The 20,609-nt window shown below is 41.7% G+C and overlaps 1 protein-coding gene across 2 annotated transcripts; it reads left to right on the top strand.

The window, feature by feature from the left end:
* The first annotated feature begins 2,632 nt into the window (after nucleotides 1–2,632).
* Abraxas1 (abraxas 1, BRCA1 A complex subunit) lies at nucleotides 2,633–20,314 on the top strand. 2 transcript variants are annotated; one of them, XM_005076417.4, is made up of 9 exons: nucleotides 2,633–2,765; nucleotides 4,271–4,361; nucleotides 4,962–4,998; nucleotides 8,794–8,860; nucleotides 12,222–12,415; nucleotides 14,118–14,237; nucleotides 14,369–14,453; nucleotides 18,311–18,422; nucleotides 18,746–20,314. In XM_005076417.4, exons 1-9 carry the CDS (start codon nucleotides 2,676–2,678, stop codon nucleotides 19,159–19,161), a joined length of 1,212 nt encoding a protein of 403 aa, XP_005076474.1. In that variant the 5' UTR covers nucleotides 2,633–2,675; the 3' UTR covers nucleotides 19,162–20,314. The 2 variants fall into 2 exon arrangements, with proteins under 2 accessions (XP_005076474.1, XP_021086468.1); XM_021230809.2 differs by lacking the exons at nucleotides 2,633–2,765; nucleotides 8,794–8,860 and having other exon boundaries at nucleotides 4,273–4,361.
* Nucleotides 20,315–20,609: the final 295 nt, after the last annotated feature.

Genomic DNA, 20,609 nt, shown 5'->3' with positions numbered 1-20,609 from the left:
CTGAAGAAGATAGCAGAATATTAAAGCTCTTCTCAGAGTATGGCGGGGCAGAAATGGACGGACCATGATACAACTGCACAGGTCAACAGCCCTTCAGAGACAGGAAATAAGTCACCCAGAATGATTTGACTGACAGTTAAAGAAGGCACTCTGCTGTTTAACTCTGGTTGAATATGTTTCCATTAGCTAACACAGCTTAAAACAATCACTGAAGCTTTAGTGATGAACTTTCAGCAGCAACCTTGTACCCATACCATTTGACACAGGCCACTCTGGTTGCAAGAGAGGTCTTAATGACACATGGCTTCCCTTTCAGCTACCGTATACAATCTAACTCAAAGCAGTGCCCTCCTACTTTGTTTCTGCACAGGGGTGGGGTTGAAACAATACTAGATTTCCCTCACCACACAACTCATACTCACTCCTTACTCTCAATTTCCTGAGAGCTAAAGTTATGCTTTAAGTTTATGCTGTGCCTAAGCGATCTCTAGAACAAACATGCCCCCTAACCTGTAAACCCCACTTGCCCAAGGACAGATAACTTCCTGGAATGCTGAGGCTGTTGTTCATGTAAGAGAACAAGCTTGGTTGTTCCAACCTCCCTACATTTGATCAAGCACATCCTGTGCAGTTGGACAGCAATATAGTCCAGTGAGGATGTTCAGAACAAATTACTCCAGATATTACTGTGGTGTTTTTAATGAGATGCCTCCATAATCTAATATATGTGAATATATATGTATTGGTTTAGAGGCGTGGTCTTGCTGGAGGAAGTATAACACTGGCGGCAGACTTTGAGAGTTAAAAGATGTGTACCATTTCTGGTTCTCTCTCTCTCTGCTTCTTGCATGAGGTTCAAGATGTTCTCAGCTTGCTAGTCCAGTCACCACGCCTGCCATGCTCAGCACAGTGATGGTGCTGGGCTCCTGGCCCTCTGGAACTGTAAGCCCAAGTAAACCATTCCCTCTCTACGGTGCCTTGGTTATGGCATTTTATTATAGCAGTAGAAAAGTAACTAGTGCAATTGCTCAGCAGAAATGTTACCAGATTCAAGTTTATCTGCTCCTTGCTTAAATTCAGGGAATGAGAGTTGAAAGAAAATCAGGTTTACTCAGGAGTTAGTATTCTGAGAAGATGAGGGAAACTATACCTCCCCAACAATTCCATGTTGGCGAGCTTGGGCAAATGAAAATACTTTCACAAAAAGGGAAAGGAAGTGCAGAGGCTAAGGGACAGAAAAACTACATCCTAAGTGGGACTTTTGTCATCTAGGACTCTTTTTTTTTTTTTTTTTTTTTTTTTGGTTTTTTGAGGCAGGGTTTCTCTGTATTGTTTTGGAGCCTGTCCTGGAACTCGCTTGGTAGACCAGGCTGGTCTCGAACTCACAGAGATCCACCTGCTAGGACGATTGTTTTTATTCCTTCTGCTGTCACAATCAGCCTTGACCTCCTGTTTATGTAATTCTTTAGATAAACATATGACTTTTCTGAAAATTAAATGTCACAGCAATATACATGTCATGTGTAATTATATATAGGATATGTATCAGAAAACATATAACTATTATATACATATGTGATGTAGGTGCAGCTCTCCCTTAAGAAGCTCACACCTGGGGCTGGAGAGATGGCTCAGAGGTTAAGAGCACTGCTTGCTCTTCCAGAGGTCCTGAGTTCAATTCCCAGCCACCACATGGTGGCTCACAACCATCTATAATGAGATCTGAAGCCTTCTTCTGGTGTTCAGGCAAAACAGTATATGCAATAAATCCTATGCTTTCCCTGAACATCTCTGTTAACCCCTATGCTTAAAATCCATGTATAAGATATCTTTCTATAAACCATTCCTCTGTTTCATACTAATTAACCTGAAATTCCCCAAGGGGAAGAGAACTCTATGAGCTGTTAGTGGCAACAGAGTGGAGCTGGTCCTTCTTCCTTGTTGCCACCGACAAGCCAATCCTGGACTGTTGCATGACAAAACCGAGACATGCAATTCTAATTTAGTTCAGTAGTCTGTTATTTTGCCCACTTTCAACTATTTAAAAACCATCGCATTTTATAATTGTGTAGGTGCACACGTATGAAATACCTGTCCACCTCACATCTTCCCACTCGCTTTGCTGACATCAAATGATGTCGGCAGTATGATTATGCTTTATCATCAAACCTCCTCCATAAAGTTAAAAACCTGTGCAGTCTTTAAGCTAGATTCAGCGCTTAAGTTTCTAATTGCAAGCAAACAAACGAAAGAAATAATCACACACGGAGACAAAAGAGTGCAGCAAGACTGGAATATCTAGAAAAGACAATTTCCCCGCCCCCCAAACTGGTTATTGGTCTTCTAAATTTCAATAGATGTAATATAGTTAGAAAACCAAAATGGGACATGTCTTTTGTATTAAAATATTGCCAAGCAATTCTTACTTTTACAATCATTAGTTGCCTTAAACCACCCAGTAAATGCTGCAGGTATCTCAGCCAAGTCGTTCAAAGCATCACCCTCCCTGGGCTAGAGGACGCTCGCGCTCCCTCCAAAACACGCGCTCCCCGGACGTAGGCGCAATCCCCGCCCCGCAGGCCCCGCCCCTCAGGCAACGCTCTCCGCAGGCCCCGCCCCGCCCTCCCGTCATGCCCCGCGGTCGTGGCTGTGGCGGCAGCGGCTGAGGCGGCGGTATGGAGGAGAGCGAGAGTACGCTGGGGGTGCTGTCCGGCTTCGTGCTCGGCGCGCTCACCTTCCAGCATCTCAACACCGACTCAGACACGGTGAGCCGGGCGCGCGGCTGTCGTCCCCGCCGTCCCTGCCCGCGCCTCCCGCCAAGCCGTGCGGGGTCGCGGACCCGGGCGCCCTCCCCGGCTCTCATCCGGGCCCTTTGGATCGGGTCGGGTCCCGGCGTGAAGGAAAGTTCTCCGCGGCCTCCGGCTCGGCGGGGACATCCAGCCGCTTCCCGCCCTCCCGACCCGGTCCTTTGCGAGGGTTCCGCGCGCCGGTTGCCGCGGGCAGCGCGCGTGCGCGAGCGGCTAGACCCGGGAGGCCGGGCGCGGGCGGGCTGGACGCGGCTGCCAGCAGCAGGGAGCTGGCCAGTCCGAGTTCGGGGGTTGACGGTGAGATTGTCGGGCCCTGCCGCTTTCTGTGCCGCTTTCCCTTACGAATGCAAGTTTGTCCTGGATCAGATATGTAAATGCATCTTTAAACTTTTGCCTACTTTCGAAGTCACACTGAGTAAAAGTGAAAAAAAAATTGCAAGTCCGTTTTTAAAATTTAGGAGATAAAGAACTCACTGTAAACCGGGACGTGGTGGCGCAACTCTTGAATGCCAGCTCTCGGGAAGCAGAGGCAGGCGGGTCTATGTGAGTTCGAGGCCAGCCTGGTCTATAGAACTATTTCCAGGACAGTCTGGGCCGTTAAATAGAGAAACCCTGTCTCAAAATCAAAGAAACTCAGAGTAAAACTTTGAGGTCGGAAAGTAGCATCTTGTAAAAAACCTGTATGCCTGTATTTTAAAAGAAAACAGGCACACAGTAGCCCCTTTGGGGAGCAGACGCTGAACGTGAATTCCAAATCTTTACTATTTCATAATTTTTTACACAGATTTAAGTCTGAAAAACAGATCACGGTGTCGTTCCATTGCTTAGAAACCACTGACTCCCTTGTGCTCACCATTCACAGACCCCTGTCCCTTCAGTCCTAGATTCCTGTGCTAGACCTGAGTGTTTACTTCCTGTTCACACATTAGATAACTAAGGAAATTCCCAGCTACAGTGGGAACTCCAGGCTTCTTGGGGTTTGGTTTTAGACAGACGTCCAGACTGGCTACCAGCATAACTAAGGGATGGCCTTCTGTCTCTGCCTCCCAGGAGTTGGATTATAGGTGTGCCACTGGTTTATTTAGTCCCCGGTTGTGTCCCTGGGGGGGTTGAACCCTCCCTGTGTGCTGCAATAGTGTATGTCTATGGTGGTAATGGACTAGCCCTAAAATGCTATTAAATTGTTTCTTTGAGTTGCCCTGGGCATGGTGTCCAGTCTGGCAGGAATACAGGAAAAGACAAACTGCTCTGCTGGACCCAGACAGACTCTAGGCTTTCTTGCTTTGGACTGCTAAGTGCTTCTAGTTCTGCCTTCCCAAATGATTACCCAGCCCTTAAAGCCGTCTTTCTCCACACGCCTTCCCAGTTATCCACACTTGTATGCACTGTAAACTACTGAGAAAGTATGAATAGAAGACAAACAGTAACCCTATCCTGTGTGTTTCATATTTTTATTCTCACAGGAGGGATTCCTTCTGGGTGAAATGAAAGGTGAAGCCAAGAATAGCATTACTGATTCACAAATGGATAATGTTAAAGTTGTTTATACAATTGGTGAGTCACTTAGTTCTGTATGTTTCTTGATAGTTTATGTGCTGAATGTAATCAGTATAAATGTCACTTCTTTGTTTTGTAACATTTTAATTGTTGTGGGGGATACACATGTGTTATGTATAATTGCTAGCGTCCTTTCTCTCCTTCCGTCTTGTGGGAGTCAAGGATTGAACAGCGTAGGGCAAGCTTGTCAGCAAGTTCCTTTCCCTGCTGAGCCATCTTGCCTCTGTGTGTGTGTAAACTGTTAAAATATATTCCCTAAATATTATTTAAAGCACTGCAAAAAAAAAAAGTAGGTTTAGTGGTGCACACTTGTAATCCCTGCACTTAGAGGGTGGAGGCAGGAGGATCAGAAGTTGGGTTCTACGTGTTTGTCTTTGGCTAGTGAATACAACACGTAGTTTCAGGTGGGAATCCACGTGGGATTTGTAGCCCTGTGTCTCTGGGGAGTCACATGATTCCTCTGTGTCCGCTCATCTTTGAAGTTAGAGTGGTGTCTTGGGTGTGAAGAGTAAATGAAGTGCTCTGTGCATAGTGAAGTTCCTCAGTGGGGTGGGTAAACAATTGCTGCACTTGTAACCTGTAATCTTTTTTTTCTAGACATTCAGAAATATATTCCATGCTACCGACTTTTTAGGTGAGTAACACTATTAGTCAAAACAAGTAAACTACCCACTCTGAGAATTAGTCTTTGCAAGCTAAGTAATTTAAAAAACTAACAAGTGTCTTAGTTACCAGTCATTCATGGAAGGAGGGCTGTTGTTTGTTTTAAGCTACACTAGTGCATGTCCACCCAATCTGTAATTCTTCATTAGTTACTTCGAGGATTGCATTTTTTTCTCACACCCAGTCCTCTTATTATAAACTCACCACTGACATGTTCTCAAATGTCAGTCACAGTCCTTTTTTCCATCTTTTGATTCCAGTTTTGATTGTTTCTCTTTCTGTTACTCAGTTACATTCTTGGTCTACTCTATTTGCTGTTGCATTTCTCTAGTGTAAGTTTACTCCTCAGTTTGACAGATAGTAGCAGAACTGCTGGTGTTAAGGCTGTGTTTTACTACTGTCTTAATGAGATTGCATTCATAAAAAACATAGATAATACATTTTCACCAAGCAAACAAATGTCGCCATATATAGTGTCATTTTAAAGGTTCGTTTATGGTTTATATCAGTCACACAAAAAAACTAATCACTATCTTACATTCTCACACTTTTTGTATACATCTTTAAGACTGTATGCATTATGGGCATTCGTGGTAAAGAAAGGTCTATGGTGAGGAAAGGGTGTGACACAGCAGCTTGGCATCTTATCTGATGCACCAGGGAAAGTTAGTCTTCCTGCAGTCCTTTAACTGTGGATACAGTGGATACACAAAGTATTTGTTGAATGAGGAATTCTTAGTGGAACCTCATAAAAATGACTGGAGGGCCTTCTGGACCAGTAAAGGATTAAGAGACAATAAAAAGTGACCACAGTAAGAATTAGGCCAATTTAGTAGTGTGTCTGAGCTGCAGAGACCACCTGAGCCACTAATGTCTGGGCCTTGTCAGCTCTTAAGTCAAAGGTAAAGAGGACATGAGTAGAGCTATCTGGAAATATTTCTTATTCATAAAGTCATTATACCCTTCATCTTTAGTTAAAACCAGAACAATAGGCCAAAACTCACGATTTAGTAGAAAACACAGAACTACTTAATGCAGTGGTTCTCAACACCTAACACTATCAGAAAATACAAGTATTTACATTATGATTCATAATAGTAAGATTCAGTTACGAAATAACAGCAAAAATAATTTTATGGTTGGGGTTACTGTTGTAATTTAAGAAAAGTGGCACGTGAGAGAAAGATGCCATGTGGCAGGGTTCAAGCAACAGGAAAGAGTAGACAGGGACAAGAGGGAGAGAGACAGAGACACACACACAGACAGAGAGAGAGGGATGGGAGATGGGCAGGGCCCTTTGAAAAGGGAGCACAGTGAATGTGCACAGGTGGTGCTCTTCTTAGTGGCTGCAGCTGAGGGTGTGTCCTGTCAGAACCCCAAGGACAGGCCAGTACAGATGCCGGAATACTAACAGTTATACTGTATTAAAGGGTCACAGCATTAGGAAGGTTGAGAACCACTGACTTAATGGTAGGACAAAACTAGACAAAATGGCATTTCTTTGTAATGGTTTGTGTGTGTGCCATTGGGGAGCATGTTTCTACTAAGCTGCAACCCCAGCCTCTAGACGTTCTAACAACCTGTCATGTTGGTGCTTCCCCCTTATAACTCATATAGGTGAATATATTTAAAACGAAGTCTTCTGGTGACATCTCTTGAAGTCCAAGTTGGACAAGCATTAATACCCAGTTTTATAGTTACTACAAGGGTCATCAAAGTAGAACTCTGAGCTGTTTTCATGCAGCCCTTTCTCTGACCAGGTTTACTATATGTTTAAGGGATGTGGGGAGAGTAAGAGGAAGAATACACATTAGGAAGCAGATGGGATGGAAAGGCTTGAAATATTTTGACTGGTGGTTTATAGATAAACTGTGCCAGCTCTGCACTGACTGTATTGCTTCTCAGACTTTGCAACTGAATACACTGACTCTTTGCTCCTCTAAGAAGTCTACAAGTTCGATGAAACCTAAAACTTAGTAACTTAAAAATTAGGCACTTAGGTATGAATTCTTTACTGTATATACTTTTGGGGAGTTGGGAGATAACACAGGGTCTCTTATGCAGCCCAGGCTGGCCTAACACTCCAGATTGTCCTGTCTCAACCTTTGAAGTGTTCAATTATAGGCATGTGCCACCCACCACACCTGGCTTACTATTGGTCTGTGCTGATGCACCCTGATACTCAGTGTTCTCACGTGTCTGCATTATTGGTCTGTGCTGATGCACCCTGAGGTACTTACTGCGTTAGGCACCAGGTTGAGATGTTTAGAAATGGACCATGCTAGAGAAATACAGCAATAAAAATCTTTCTTCCATTTTCTCTCCTCTCTCCTCCTGTTCTTCTGCTCTGTCCCCCACTCCTCTGGAGATTGATCCCAGGTTTCTGTACCTGTCATGATTTCAGTCTTTATCCAAGTCACACATATCATAGCAGATGTCCTTCAGTGAACCCAGCTACTGTCTCTCAGCCCATTAAAACTTTTTAAGTGGAGGTTAGTTGTTGTTTCTTTGTGGTACTGGAGATTGAACCTAGGGCTTTACTCCTGCCAGGTCACCTGTAATCACAGTTGTTTATTTATTTGAGACATTGTCTTACCAAGTTGCTGGCCTTAGACTCAGTCTTGTTGCTTAGGCAGAACTGGACATCCCTTTGCCTTAACCTGCTGAGTGGTTGGGTTTATAGGCCTGTACCACCAAGGTCAGCTTAAAATGTTGCCAATTAGAATATAGTTGGTCAGTTTTCAGTAAATAAATATTTCCAGCATATACTTGAGGATTTCCAGTTTAAAATAAACCCTATAAAATACTACAGAATTTTGTTTAGCATTCAGCATTATAAAAAGGAATATTGTTCATCTTAATGCTAAAAGGAAGGAGAGAAGGACTAGGACTGAGGAGACAACTCCACTGTTAAACTACTTGCCACACAAGAATGAAGACCTGGGTTTGGATCCCCAGCAACCATGTAAAAGCTCCATGCATCCATAACCTTAGTGGCAGGGAGTGGGACAGGGAGGGGACAGGAAGATCCCTGGACCTCATTGGCCACCAACTAGCCAAATCTATGAACTCCGGGTTCAGAGAGAGACCTTGTCAAGAATTAGGGGGAGAGTGATCAAGGAAAACAGCTTTTATGTGCTTGTCACCTGATTACATATGTGCACACACAAACTGCACCCACACAGGAAGGAACTAGGACTTGGAGTCTCTCTTACAGGAGAAGCAAAGCTAGAAAGAAGTAAATGTTCAGATTGTTTACAACTATTCTTTTGTGTCTTGGAAGTCCAGCTACAGAAACTATTGGACTAATCCAGATTTACCCTCCCCTCACCAGTCTCCCCAGATACCCTAAACAAACAGTTTTTGGAATTAGCAACAAATAAGTTACCTTTTGTTACTGCTCTTTGTCACTCATTATATATTCTATCAGGGATTATCAGTTATTAATAAGTAAACTATGAACTGGCTGTATGAACTTTCTTATACTTGTCTTTAGTGAATAGTTTACTGTTTTATTTTAATTTAAAAGTATGATAGGCAAACTCATACCTAGAAGTTTTCTGTTGTATATTGTTTTTGGTTATGGACCTAAAGTTTCTACTATGTAAACATTAACTTTTTAAAATTTCTCTACTTCTTAAGATAGGCAAATAGATATGCATTTTGATTATAAAGTATGGGTTAGAAGTAACTAAAATTTAAAATGCTAATAAAATTATTCAGATTTCCAGCTTACTTGAAATCTCTTTAATTTTGATTTTTGTAGCTTTTATAATTCTTCAGGTGAAATAAACGAACATGCATTGAGGAAAATTCTTTCAAATGCCAAAAAGGTATTACCTTTTCTTTGTTAGTACTGTTTGCACTATTTTGTGATCTAAAAACATAGTACTTTTACAGAAGCCTTAAGTGGTATTAGTCTATTCATTAGAGCATGTAAGAAGACTTATTCTTCCCATAAATTCAGGCAGTGTTTCTCTAAAAGCAAAACTAGTCATTGCAAGTATCCATCTTGGGGCTGGAGAGATGGCTCAGTGGCTAAGAGCACTGGCTGTTCTTCCAGAGGACTTTGATTCAGTTCCCAGCACCACATGGCAGCTCACAGCCAGATATAAATCCAGTCCCAGGAGATAGGCTCTCTTCTGTCCTGTGTGAACACATGCATGCACATAGTACCCAGACATACAAGCTGGCAAAACATTCATGCATATAAATTAAAATGAAAAAAAAATCCATCTTACTATTTCCTTGACTACTGTGGTTTACACTGACTTCTCTGTGGTTTATTGCTTAACCACACACAGCCTTTTACAGTCTGATTTATTCTAGAAGATAATGCATTTCTGTTATTTTCACATAGCTGCACTTTGTTTTGTCTTCTGTTCTCAAACTGCTATATTAAGTGCTGGGACTTCAGATACATATCACAGAGCCTGGCTTTGCAGTTACTATTTTATATAAATGCAGAGACAGCTTCTTATACAGCAATAATCCTTCATGAACTTGATATTCAGATAAAAGTTAGTGAACAGTCAGAATGCCCATCCCCCCCTTTTCTGAGTTACATATTTTTGTCTTTAAAATTTTATGTATCCAAGAATAAAAGATTTCATGAAAAGTTTTGGTCACTGGGGATGATGGCACACATTGTTTCAGAATGAAACTAGATTTCATACTAGAAGTTTCTTTTAGATGCTGGGTTTATACATATTTATTCTAAGTATGTGGGAAGCCAAGATGTGAGAATTTCAAGTTTGAGACCCACCTAGGCAACCCAGTGAGATCCTGACACAGGCTGTGGATGTAGCCCTAGGATTGCCTGCCTCAAATAAAGCCCTGGGTTCAAAATTCCCTAGCACAAGTAATGACAACCTGAGATCAATCTGTGGAAGCCATATGGCGTATGGAGAGAACAGTATGTTGTCCTCTGACCTCCCCATGGGCAGAGCACCTAATGTACATACATACATACATGCGCGCACATGCATACACGTACATAAGTCTGTGTAAAAATGTTTTAAAAGGAAATGGTTGGACTTCAAAAAATTATATGATGGCTTAGTGGGAAGAGGCACCTGCTGTTAACCTGGATGACTTGAGTTCAACCCCTCAGAGTCGCGTGATAGAAAGAGGGAGAGAACTGACACCCCATAGTCCCCTGACTCCACACTCCCCACTGACACCCATAGTCCCCTGACTCCACACTCCCCACTGACACCCCATAGTCCCCTGACTCCACACTCCCCACTGACACCCCATAGTCCCCTGACTCCACACTCCCCACTGACACCCCAAGTAGTCCCCTGACTCCACACTCCGCACTGACACCCCAAGTAGTCCCCTGACTCCACAGTCCCCACTGACACCCCAAGTAGTCCCCTGACTCCACACTCCGCACTGACACCCATAGTCCCCTGACTCCACACTCCCCACTGACACCCCAAGTAGTCCCCTGACTCCACACTCCGCACTGACACCCATAGTCCTGACTCCACACTCCCCACTGACACCCGTAGTCCTGACTCCACACTCCCCACTGACACCCGTAGTCCCCTGACTCCACAGTCCCCACTGACACCCATAGTCCCCTGACTCCACACTCCCCACTGACACCCATAGTCCCCTGACTCCACACTCCCTCACACAGACAGCAAACACAATGCATTTCTTAATTTGATTATTAGGAAGTACACGTATAAGGCCATTTTCTCTTGAAAAGACATGTTTTTGAGACATAGCTTCACTATGTAGCCCACTATGTCTTTGAACTTGTTATTCTCCTCAGCCTTTCAAATGCTGAGATTACAGGTGCAGGAACCACTTCTAATTTTTTCACTCTAATATGCAAACATATAGTAGTTGGTTTTTATTATAATTACTATTCAGTAATGAATTGTTTTCCAATTTAAAACAGTTATTATTATTAATCATGAATTTCTTTGCATGCTACAGATTACAAAAATTTTTCAGATGATCTTAATAATTTTAAACAGCTTAACCTTTACAAATCAAGTGTGTATATAGGACATGAATGTGTTTATAGGCAGTGATTCCTGTATGTGAAACAGTGGTGTTGGTATTTCCTTCATGTAAATTCTTTTTTTTAATGATTTATTTATTTTTATTTTATGTGCATTGATGTTTTGCCTGAATATATATCTGTATGAGGGTGTAGGATCCCCTGGAGGTAGAGTTTCAGGCAGCTGTGACCTGCCATGTGGGTTCTGGGAATTGAACCCAGGTTCTCTGTAAGAAGAGCCAGTGCTCTTACCCACTGAGCCATCTCTCCAACAGAAGATAGTAATTGCAAGATAGTAGATATTTTGTTTTGTTGTTAAATTAGAGTAGGAACTGGGAGTGTAGCTCAGTTGGTAAAGTGCTTATCTAAAGACCTGGGTCTTTAATAATAATACCTATAATCCCAGTACTAGAGAATAGAGCAGAGGATCAGAAGTTCAGGGTCATCCCTGGCTACATACAGGGTACACAAGACCCAGTTTACAAAAAAGCAGATCAAGAAATTTTGGAGGAAGGTTGTCTTGGTGTTTGAGGTTTTTTCTTTTGTTTTTTTCTTTTCTTTTTTTGGTTTTCAAGACAGGGTTTCTCTGTGTAGCCCTGGCCATCCTGGAACTCAGTTTTAGACCCAGACAGGCTTCAAACATTCCTCTACCTCCTGAACACTGGGACCAAAGGTGTGCACCACCACTGCCTGGCAAGGTTTTTTTGTTTGTTTGTTTGTTTTGCTTGTTTGTTTGTTTTCCTGCATTAAAATTGAACGGGTTTTTTTGCTAAGTTTGTTTACTTTACAAAAGTAAAGTATATAACTAAGTATATTCTTGACTTACTATAACCCAAATTTACCAACAGTTGGAAAAGCCATTTTAAGTTCCGCAAGTTTTGCCAGGCTTAGTAGTGATGTCTTAATCCCAGCATAGGCAGGTCTGGTCCACAGAGGGAGTTCTAGGACAGCCAAGGCTACAGAGAAAACCCTGCCTCCAAAAAACAAGACTGGCAGGGTTTTTGTTTAGTTTTGCTTTGTGCCCGGGCTACCCCGCAGTTTGTTGCCTCAGTCTCTGCTGGAGCCACTGTGTGTACTGCAGTTACTGCCCGAAGACCATCATTTTATTGCTAAGCTATAAGAAGACATGTAATAATTGGAACCAGTGTACATTTAATTTCTCCTGTTCTCTTTAGACTGTGGTGGGTTGGTACAAATTCCGCCGTCACTCGGATCAGATGATGACATTTAGAGAGCAGTTGCTACACAGAAACTTACAGACACAGCTTTCAAGCCCAGAGCTTGTTTTTCTACTGTTAACACCAAGTATAACAACAGAAAGCTGCTCCACTCACTGTCTGGAACACGCCCTATATAAACATCAAAAGGGGTAAGCACTGGTTGGTCCTGCTGTTTTAAGTAGAAAAACACTGGTGGTGTTTTGATAGTGCCTGGTGGCTCTGTCTTCATGCCATGTTACATAAGGTGTCACAATCACAGCAAAGTCAGTCTTACTGACTGTTAGTAATAGATGAGAAGACAAGGGCCACGCAAGGAAATAGAAGCCCAGGGTGCAGGGATGACCTGGACTCTGTGTTCTGGAACTGAAAGGGTTACTGTCCTACTCATTTAAGTGTGGACTGGTACAAACTCTTCACAGACAGCACTTCTTGATGGCCTGCCACAGTGAATCCAGGCAGTCCCCTTGAATCACTTATCTCAGACACTTAGGCATAGATAGAACCAAACACTTCATTCAGATTTTTGATTATTTGCATATACCCACTGAGATATCTTGGGAGTGGAGCAGACTCAAGTCTAGATAAAAAGTTCATTTATGCCCATAAATATAATCACATAAGTTTTTGGGGTTTTTTTAGATCAAATTAAAAAATTTTTTTTTTGGTTTTTACAAGACAGGGTTTCTCTGTATTGTTTTGGAGGCTGTCATAGAACTCGCTCGGTAGACCAGGCTGGCCTTGTACTCACAGAGATCTGCCTGCCTCTGCCTCCTGAGTGCTGGGATTAAAGGCGTGCGCCACCACCGCCCGGCTCAAATTAATTTTTAATAATATTGCAAATGCTTTATTTATTTACCTACTTATTTATTTATTGGCAGTGTGTAGCCTGGGCTGGCTATGAACTTGAAGTCTTGCTGCCCAAGTCTTCCTAGTGCTAGGATTACAGATAATAGGTTGTCATATTGTAACATGTGTTTGTACTGATCTGTCACATGAAAGTCAGACAGGAAGTCATCATTTGTTTTTGTTATATTTCCTTGAAACCTTTTATAAACTGAGCTAGTTAAGAAATGGATAGATGAGCCTGTCTGGCTTTGAACCCACAATCTTCCTGCCTTAGAATTTCCAGACATGGAAAGAACTAACTTCTGACACTGTCCTCTGAACACATGAACATTATAAACATACACACAATAATAATAAATGAACAGCAACAAAAAACTCAGGTGTCACCTATATTGTCTGACATGGCCCTTCCAATTCACCATTCTCAGCCTTCTGAGGCCTCGTCACTTCCCTATTTACATGTATATGGCCAGGTGAAATAGCCATTAAATCACTTTGATACAACTTTTTATGCTATGTACCTCTTGACTTTTTGTTTTGTTTTGGAGTCAGGGTTTCTCTGTGCAGCCCTGGTTGTCCTAGAACTCTCTCTGTAAACTACATCAGCCTCCAACTCTGCCTGCCTCTTGCTTCTGAGTGACACCTTTTAAAAGCTAGTTGCTTCAGGAGCTAGAGATAGTTCAGCATTTAAGAGCACCAGCTGCTCTTCTGCGAACTCCTGTTCAATTCCCAGCACCCACATGACAGCTCTTAACCATCTGTAACTCAAGCTCCAGAGATATGTTCACTTTTCTAACCTCCGAGGGCACTAGTGGTACATGGATATACTTAAAACACTCATACACATAAAATAATAATTTTTAAAAACTAGTTGTTTTAACTTAGCTTATCTGGGAAAATTCTTGCTAAATAATAATGGGGAGGCTGTTTTTATTTTAATGCTGTTAGGAAAGCAGCCTGCTCTGATGTCCTTTTAAGCTCTGTTTTAAATGTTTTTTTCATCAGGCTTTTTCACAGGGTGCCTTTGGTGGTTGCCAATCTGGGAATGTCTGATCAACTGGGCTATAAAACAGAGTCTGCTTCCTGTACGTCCACTGGCTTCAATAAAGCCGTGAGGACACACAGGTAAGATTCTTACTCAGACAATAAAGGCTAAGTGAATCCTTGTGGAACTGGAGTAGTTTCACCTTTCTGTATTTCCTTTTAGACTTGTCAAAGTTCTATACACTAACCCAAGGAAGTCATCTTTTTTACAGTTCTCAATTTTTTAATGAAGATGGATCATTAAAGGAGGTGCATAAGATAAATGAAATGTATGCTGCTATACAAGAAGAATTAAGGGTAAGTATTTAGGGACTGCTTCATATTCATATCTATAAGTCACTATGAATTCCTTCATAGAAAAATTAACATTTGTTGAATATATGTTGTATTCCTTTGACTTCCACAATAGAGTTTACCACCTCTGGGGAAGAGCTATACAAATATAATGTTGCTTTCTTTATATCATGGCTATAGTTATTTATTTTCTCTCTCTTCTTATTTGAAAAATGATCTCACTGTGGAGTCCTGGCCTGCAACTTGCTAAAAGGCCAAACTGTCCTTGAACTTATAGATTCTCCTGTCTCTGCCTCTCAAATGCCTGGCGTGTGCCACCAGGCCCTTCCCCGTAGTCTTTTTAAAGATGAAGAGGGAAGCAGATATTTAGAAACAAACCATCACTACAACATTATAGTCTGTCTTACTGTTTCAGTCACTGTAGAGTCATGAGATGGATCTCAAGTGCAGGAGAGTCATTGGGCCAGTGTAAAATAAATGGCAGGGGACTGAGGGTTACCGCAGAATCTGACCCAAGAGAAACTGAGAGAACTTCTGGTCAGGAGGAGCCGTGGGTCATACATTCTACAAAAGCTTAGCTGAGAATAACACTGATTTGGAATCCTGCGCTCAGCAACACCATGAGATACGGTTTCTCTGTGTAGCTTTGGAACCTGTCCGAACTCGCTGGCTTCGAACTCACAGAGATCCACCTGCTTCTGCTTCCTGAGTGCTGGGACTAAAGGCATGCACCACCACACACCTAGCTCTGAAACCCTTTCTTAAAGGAAGAAAAAAGTTAAATCCTTAATTGAACAAAGTGACCCAAAGTTGTTCCATAGGCATGTTCTAATGTCCTCTCCATGTTCAGTCATTGCTAGGAACAGTTCTTAGGCAGTGTTACTTAAAACAGGCACTATGGAGCTCAGGATGTAGCTCATTTGGTAGAACACTTGTCTAGAAAAGTTTGATCCCCAGCACTACATGATGGTGTACGTCTGTAATTGCAGCACTAGGGAGGTAAAGGTAGGAACATCAGAAGTTCAAGGCTATCCTTGGCTGTATACTAAGTCTGAGGTCAACCTGGGATGTGTGAGGCTTTCTCTAATAAATTGCAAAATCATGACTCCAAAACTGGAGCCATCGGTCAATTGTTTTCTTCAGTTGGATATCTAAAGTCTGTTTTCATGGCAGTCATTCTTGTCAGTAGAGCATAGGGGGGAAAAAGGCTAACACAATTTGTATACTACTAACATTATATACTATTTTACTTACTCATTTATTTGTTTGCTTGTTTTTCGAGACAGAGTTTCTCTGTATTGCTTTGGAGATTGTCCTGGAACTCACTCTGTAGACCAGCCTGGCCTCGAACTCACAGAGATCCGCCTGCCTCTGCCTCCCAAGTGCTGGGATTACAGGCATGAGCCACCAATGCCCAGCACATTATGTACTATTTTTTAAAGATTTATTTATTTTGATGTGATTCCCTTTTTTGCCTTTATGTCTTTGTGTACAGTGTGTGTCTAGTGCCCTCAGAGGTCCAAAGAGGGCATTTGTTCCTCTGCATCTAGAGTTAAGACAGTTTATTAGCTCCCATGTGGGTGCCAGAAACCTAAGTCAGGTCCCCTTAACTGCTGAACCATCTCTCTAACCTCCACATACTAATTTATGCAATGAATAAACAACACACAAACTTTGAAAATCACACTGCAGCTGTCATCAGTTCCCCCTTTTATTGAAAATGAATTTTTCCCTCATATAATACATCTTGATTATAGTTTCCCTCACTTTACTCTCCCCAGTACCTCCCCTCCCATCCAAATCTACTCCCTTTTTGTCTCATTTGAAAACAAACAGGCAAGCCTTGGTGACTCACTCCTTCAGTCCCAGTATTTGGGAGGCAGATCTGAGTTCAAGGCCAGCCTTGAAGTTCTAGGTCAACTGGGACTACATTAAAAAAAAAAAAAAAAAAAGAAAAAAAAAGAAAAAAGGCTTCTAAAGGATAATAATGAAATATAATAAAGCAAAAAATAACACATCAGAGTTGGACAAAACAGAAGGAAAAGTGCCCAAGAGAAGGCACAAGAAAGAGACACACTGCACTCATTCTCACTCAGGGATCCCATAAAAAAACGCTAAACTGGAATCCATAATACATATGGAGAGGACCCGGCAGACCCAGGGGCCAGTGCATGCTGCCTCAAAAACTTTGATCCTGCTGGTTTAGGCCTTGGGTTATTGGCATCCTCCATCCCCTCTGACTGACATTCTTCCAGTGTCTGTTCATAGAGCTCCCTGAGCCCTAATGAGGGATTAGATAAACATAGGGCTGAGTGTTCTAAGATTTCTCACTCTGCATGTCTGACTGTGGGTCTCTGTTATTTGTTCCCTTCTGTTGCAGGAGGAAGCTAAGTAGCTTTGTTTGTAGACAGCGTCTCACTATGTAACCATGGCTAGCTTGGAATTATGTGGACCAGGCTGGACTAGAAGTCACTGAGGTTCGCTCGCCTCTGCCTCCCAAGTGCTGGGATTAAGGGAATTTGCTATCACACCCAGTGGAGAATGTCACCATTTTCAAGTGATTATCTTTATTTTGCCAGTTTTCCCCTAACACATAGATACTTTGACATACTTGAGAGTGAATTTGTATTGTGATTTAAAAAAAAAGATTTATCATTAAACATTTTCACTTTGCCACATAATCTTTTACTTTTAATGCAGTATTAAATCTTAAATTGACAGGTAAAACTTTATCATGTAAAGCCACGTGTAATGCACACCTGCCACTCTAGAACTGTGGAGGTGCAGGCAAGAGGATCAGGAATTCAGTGTCATCCTCAGAAACACAGTAAGTTTGAGGCTAGCCTGGGCTACACGAGACCCTGTCTATAAAGGAGGGGGAAAATCTTTAGTAAGGTGTGTTATATCTAGGAAGATAACAAATGCCTGTGTCAGCATTTTTGTGGTTAGAACACTCAGTATTGACTCTATATTTTTCCAAGTAAACCATTTTTAGTTTTTCTCTCAGCACCATATTTCTTTACCCATATTTCTTTCAGTGGACTTTTATTATGATTCTGTATCTTGATTATTTGAATACTTCTGGGCAGATACCATAAAAAATATCCACTACAATGGGCTGTACTTACCTTATATTTTGAAATTAATGATATTTGGTTTAACAGTAAGAAACATCATTACCGTATATAAACTTTTGTTAGGTATATTTCCAAAATGAAATTACTCATTCTTTTCAAACTGAGACATATAGCAAGCATCAGTTTGCTTTTCAAGTGTAGCTTCTCTTACAGAATTATATATAGTCTTCCTTGATTTTCTTAAAACATAGTCACTTTTTATTTTATTTTAGCATGGGTTTTTTGTTGGTGTTTGTTTTGTTTGGTTTTAATGACACAGGCTCTTGTGTAGCCCAGGTTGGCCTTGAATTCCCTATAGATAAGGATAACCTAAGGATAATCTTTAATTGTTAATTCTACTTCCAGTAAATGCTAGAATCAGTTACACATCTCAGTTCTGTTGGGGCAGGGTACATGTTGGGACTTGAACCCAGGGTACACACATTCTAGGTAAGTGCTGTACACTGAGCTCTATCCTCAGCCCAATACATATTTCTTTTTTATTTCAAAATGAATTTTATCTTACTTCTGTTTTCAAGGAAATAGCTGGTCCACAAATAAATAGGAAGCCAACACATTCAAGAAACATGTGGCTAATTTACAGAGCAACATCAAGTGCTTGTTATTAAGGTGGTTTACACGAAAGGTTAATGGTAGTTTACAGTCTGAGGATTTTATGTTCTAAGTCCTCATGAATATAAAACCTGGAATGTTTTTATCTGTGCCCTTATTTTTATTACACAGAGTCTATGCCAAAAAGTTGAACAAAGTGAACGAGAAGTAGAGAAACTAATGACGGATATAAATCGATTAAAAGAAGCTAGAAAAGAACAGCATGTGCAGACTAAGGCAGCAGGTAAGCAGCAGATGAGCACTGGGTGCTGGTTCCACGTTTGCACGAGGCTCAGGGACAGACGCGTCCCCAGTCCTGACCACCATTACACTGTGCCCCTGAGCCCTCCCCGGGGGGTGAACAGGCACTACAGCGGGGGGTGCTGAGTTGGATAGAAAAGAACAAGACTCATTTTCTCATAGAATACCATGCACATAAACATGAATTAAGTATTGTGTCATTCTTATCCTGAATAATCTGTCTTTTGGAATCATTTTTACTTTATTGACACAGCTAATTATAAAAGATTGTGAAACAAACACATGTTAAGTCCTTATTTTCTTTAGGAGGGAAGACTGTCCAAAACAACCCCCAGGAGAACATCCTTCTTTGTCAAGCTTTACGAACCTTTTTTCCAGAGTCCGAAGTTCTTCATTCTTGTGTTATTTCTTTGAAAAATAGACATATTTCTCAAAGTGGGTGTAACACGAACCACCATCTTGATGTGGCTAACCTGACCTTAATGGTGGAGTATGTTCACAGCCCTGATGCTAGCCCTGTAGCCCAGCTGACTAAGCGTAAGACTCTAGACACGCAAGACCAATGGCCTGTGAAGAAACTACGATTGGAGACAGAAACGAGACCCATGACAGATCCCCGAAGCAGTCACCAAAACAAAACTTCCTCAAGCAACCTAGATATAGACACAGAGATGGGGAGCACAGAAGAGGATGGTGAATACCCTCGCTCTCCCACATTCTGATTCTTGTTAGACGATGTTTTTGTCTTGACCGAGGTTCAAACCACTTGTTCCTATTTTTACTGCATTCAGCTGTTTATAATGTATGAATAAGGTATTTTTACTGTTCAACCGTTTGTAAGATGTAGGTAAGTTAATGTTTTATAAAGTATCTTAGAAGTTCTTATTTATATCTCATACATTGTAAATGTGTCCATGCTCAGCTAAGCTGCAACCTGTCCCTCACTCCCCAGCCTCTTGTCACTGCGCCTTCTGCTGGCCTGATTTCCCTTTCATGTCTCGTGTGCTCTTTGCCTTCCTCGCCACATAGATTCCTTGTTTCCTGTCTCATGATCCCTTTCTATCAGTGTCTTGACCTCTGTTTATCCACATCGAAAGTACTTTTTAGAAATAGAGAGATTGTTTTTCTTCTTCTTTTTTTTTTTTTTGCCTTATTTATACTTGTGGGGCAGGAATAGAATCCAGGGCGGCCGTGTGAATGGTAAGCAACTTCTCTACCATTGAACTAGAGTCTAAATTGTTTGATTTTTTTTGTTTTGTTTTGCTTTTTGGTGTGGTTTTTGTTTTTGCTTTGTTTTGAGACAGGGTTTCTCTGTGTAGTTCTGGCTGTCCTCAAACTCAAAAATATCTGCCTGCCAAGTGCTGGGATTAATGATACACGCCACCCTCTGGGCACTGGTGGCCCACACCTTTAATCCCAGCACTGGGGAGGCAGAGGTAGGTGTATCTCTGAGTTCAAGGCCAGCCTGGTCTACAGAGCAACTTGCAGAACAGACTTCAAAGCTACAGAGAAACCCTGTCTCAAAGAAAAGAAGAAAAGATTCATGCCACCACATCCAGCTAAGATGCTTTTATTTCAAAGCAAAGACGTAAATAGATGCATTCTTTTAAACTAGAACATTCTCCAAATTGGAAATGAGAAACTAGCCTTGTTTTATAGCACGGAAATAAAGCACTAAAAGTTTGTGAGATTGGGCCTGGAACTTGGCTCAGCGGGCACAGGCATCTGCAATCAAGACTGACAACCTGAGTTCGATTCCTGGGCTCCCTCGATGGAAGGAAAGAACCGCCTTCCACAAGTTCTTCTGACTTCCACACATATATTCACTGTGGCATACACATGAAACCCCCATAAATAAATGTTTGTAAAATCTTATTTTTATCTACTTCATTACAATTCTTACTGAAGAGAGAGCCCAGCAATTAAAGCACTCCCAGGATTGGAGTTTGGTTCCCAGCACCATTAGGTAGCTCAAAACTTCACAACTACCTGTTAACTCCAGCCCCAATGCCCTCTTTTCAGCTTCGAATGCTCTCCCTCTCCCTCTCTCTCTCACACACCATATACATAGAGAAACAAACATAAAAATAAATTTGTCCTGTCAGGTTTTAATCCCAGCACTTGCAAGACAGGCAGGATGATCTCTGAGTTGGAGGCCAGCCTGGTCTAT

This window comes from Mesocricetus auratus, unplaced genomic scaffold, assembly GCF_017639785.1.
Source record: "Mesocricetus auratus isolate SY011 unplaced genomic scaffold, BCM_Maur_2.0 Super-Scaffold_100006, whole genome shotgun sequence".
NCBI classification, from domain to species: domain Eukaryota; kingdom Metazoa; phylum Chordata; class Mammalia; order Rodentia; family Cricetidae; genus Mesocricetus; species Mesocricetus auratus.
This window is presented reverse-complemented; position numbering and strand designations above follow the sequence as displayed.

Coding starts and splice junctions, on each gene's coding strand:
- Abraxas1 (XM_005076417.4), top strand. CDS start 2,676: ATGGAGGAGAGCGAGAGTACGCTGGGGGTGCTGTCCGGCTTCGTGCTC. Junction 4,999..8,793: donor CCATGCTACCGACTTTTTAG/GTGAGTAACACT, acceptor TGATTTTTGTAG/CTTTTATAATTCTTCAGGTG. Junction 12,416..14,117: donor CTATATAAACATCAAAAGGG/GTAAGCACTGGT, acceptor TTTTTTCATCAG/GCTTTTTCACAGGGTGCCTT.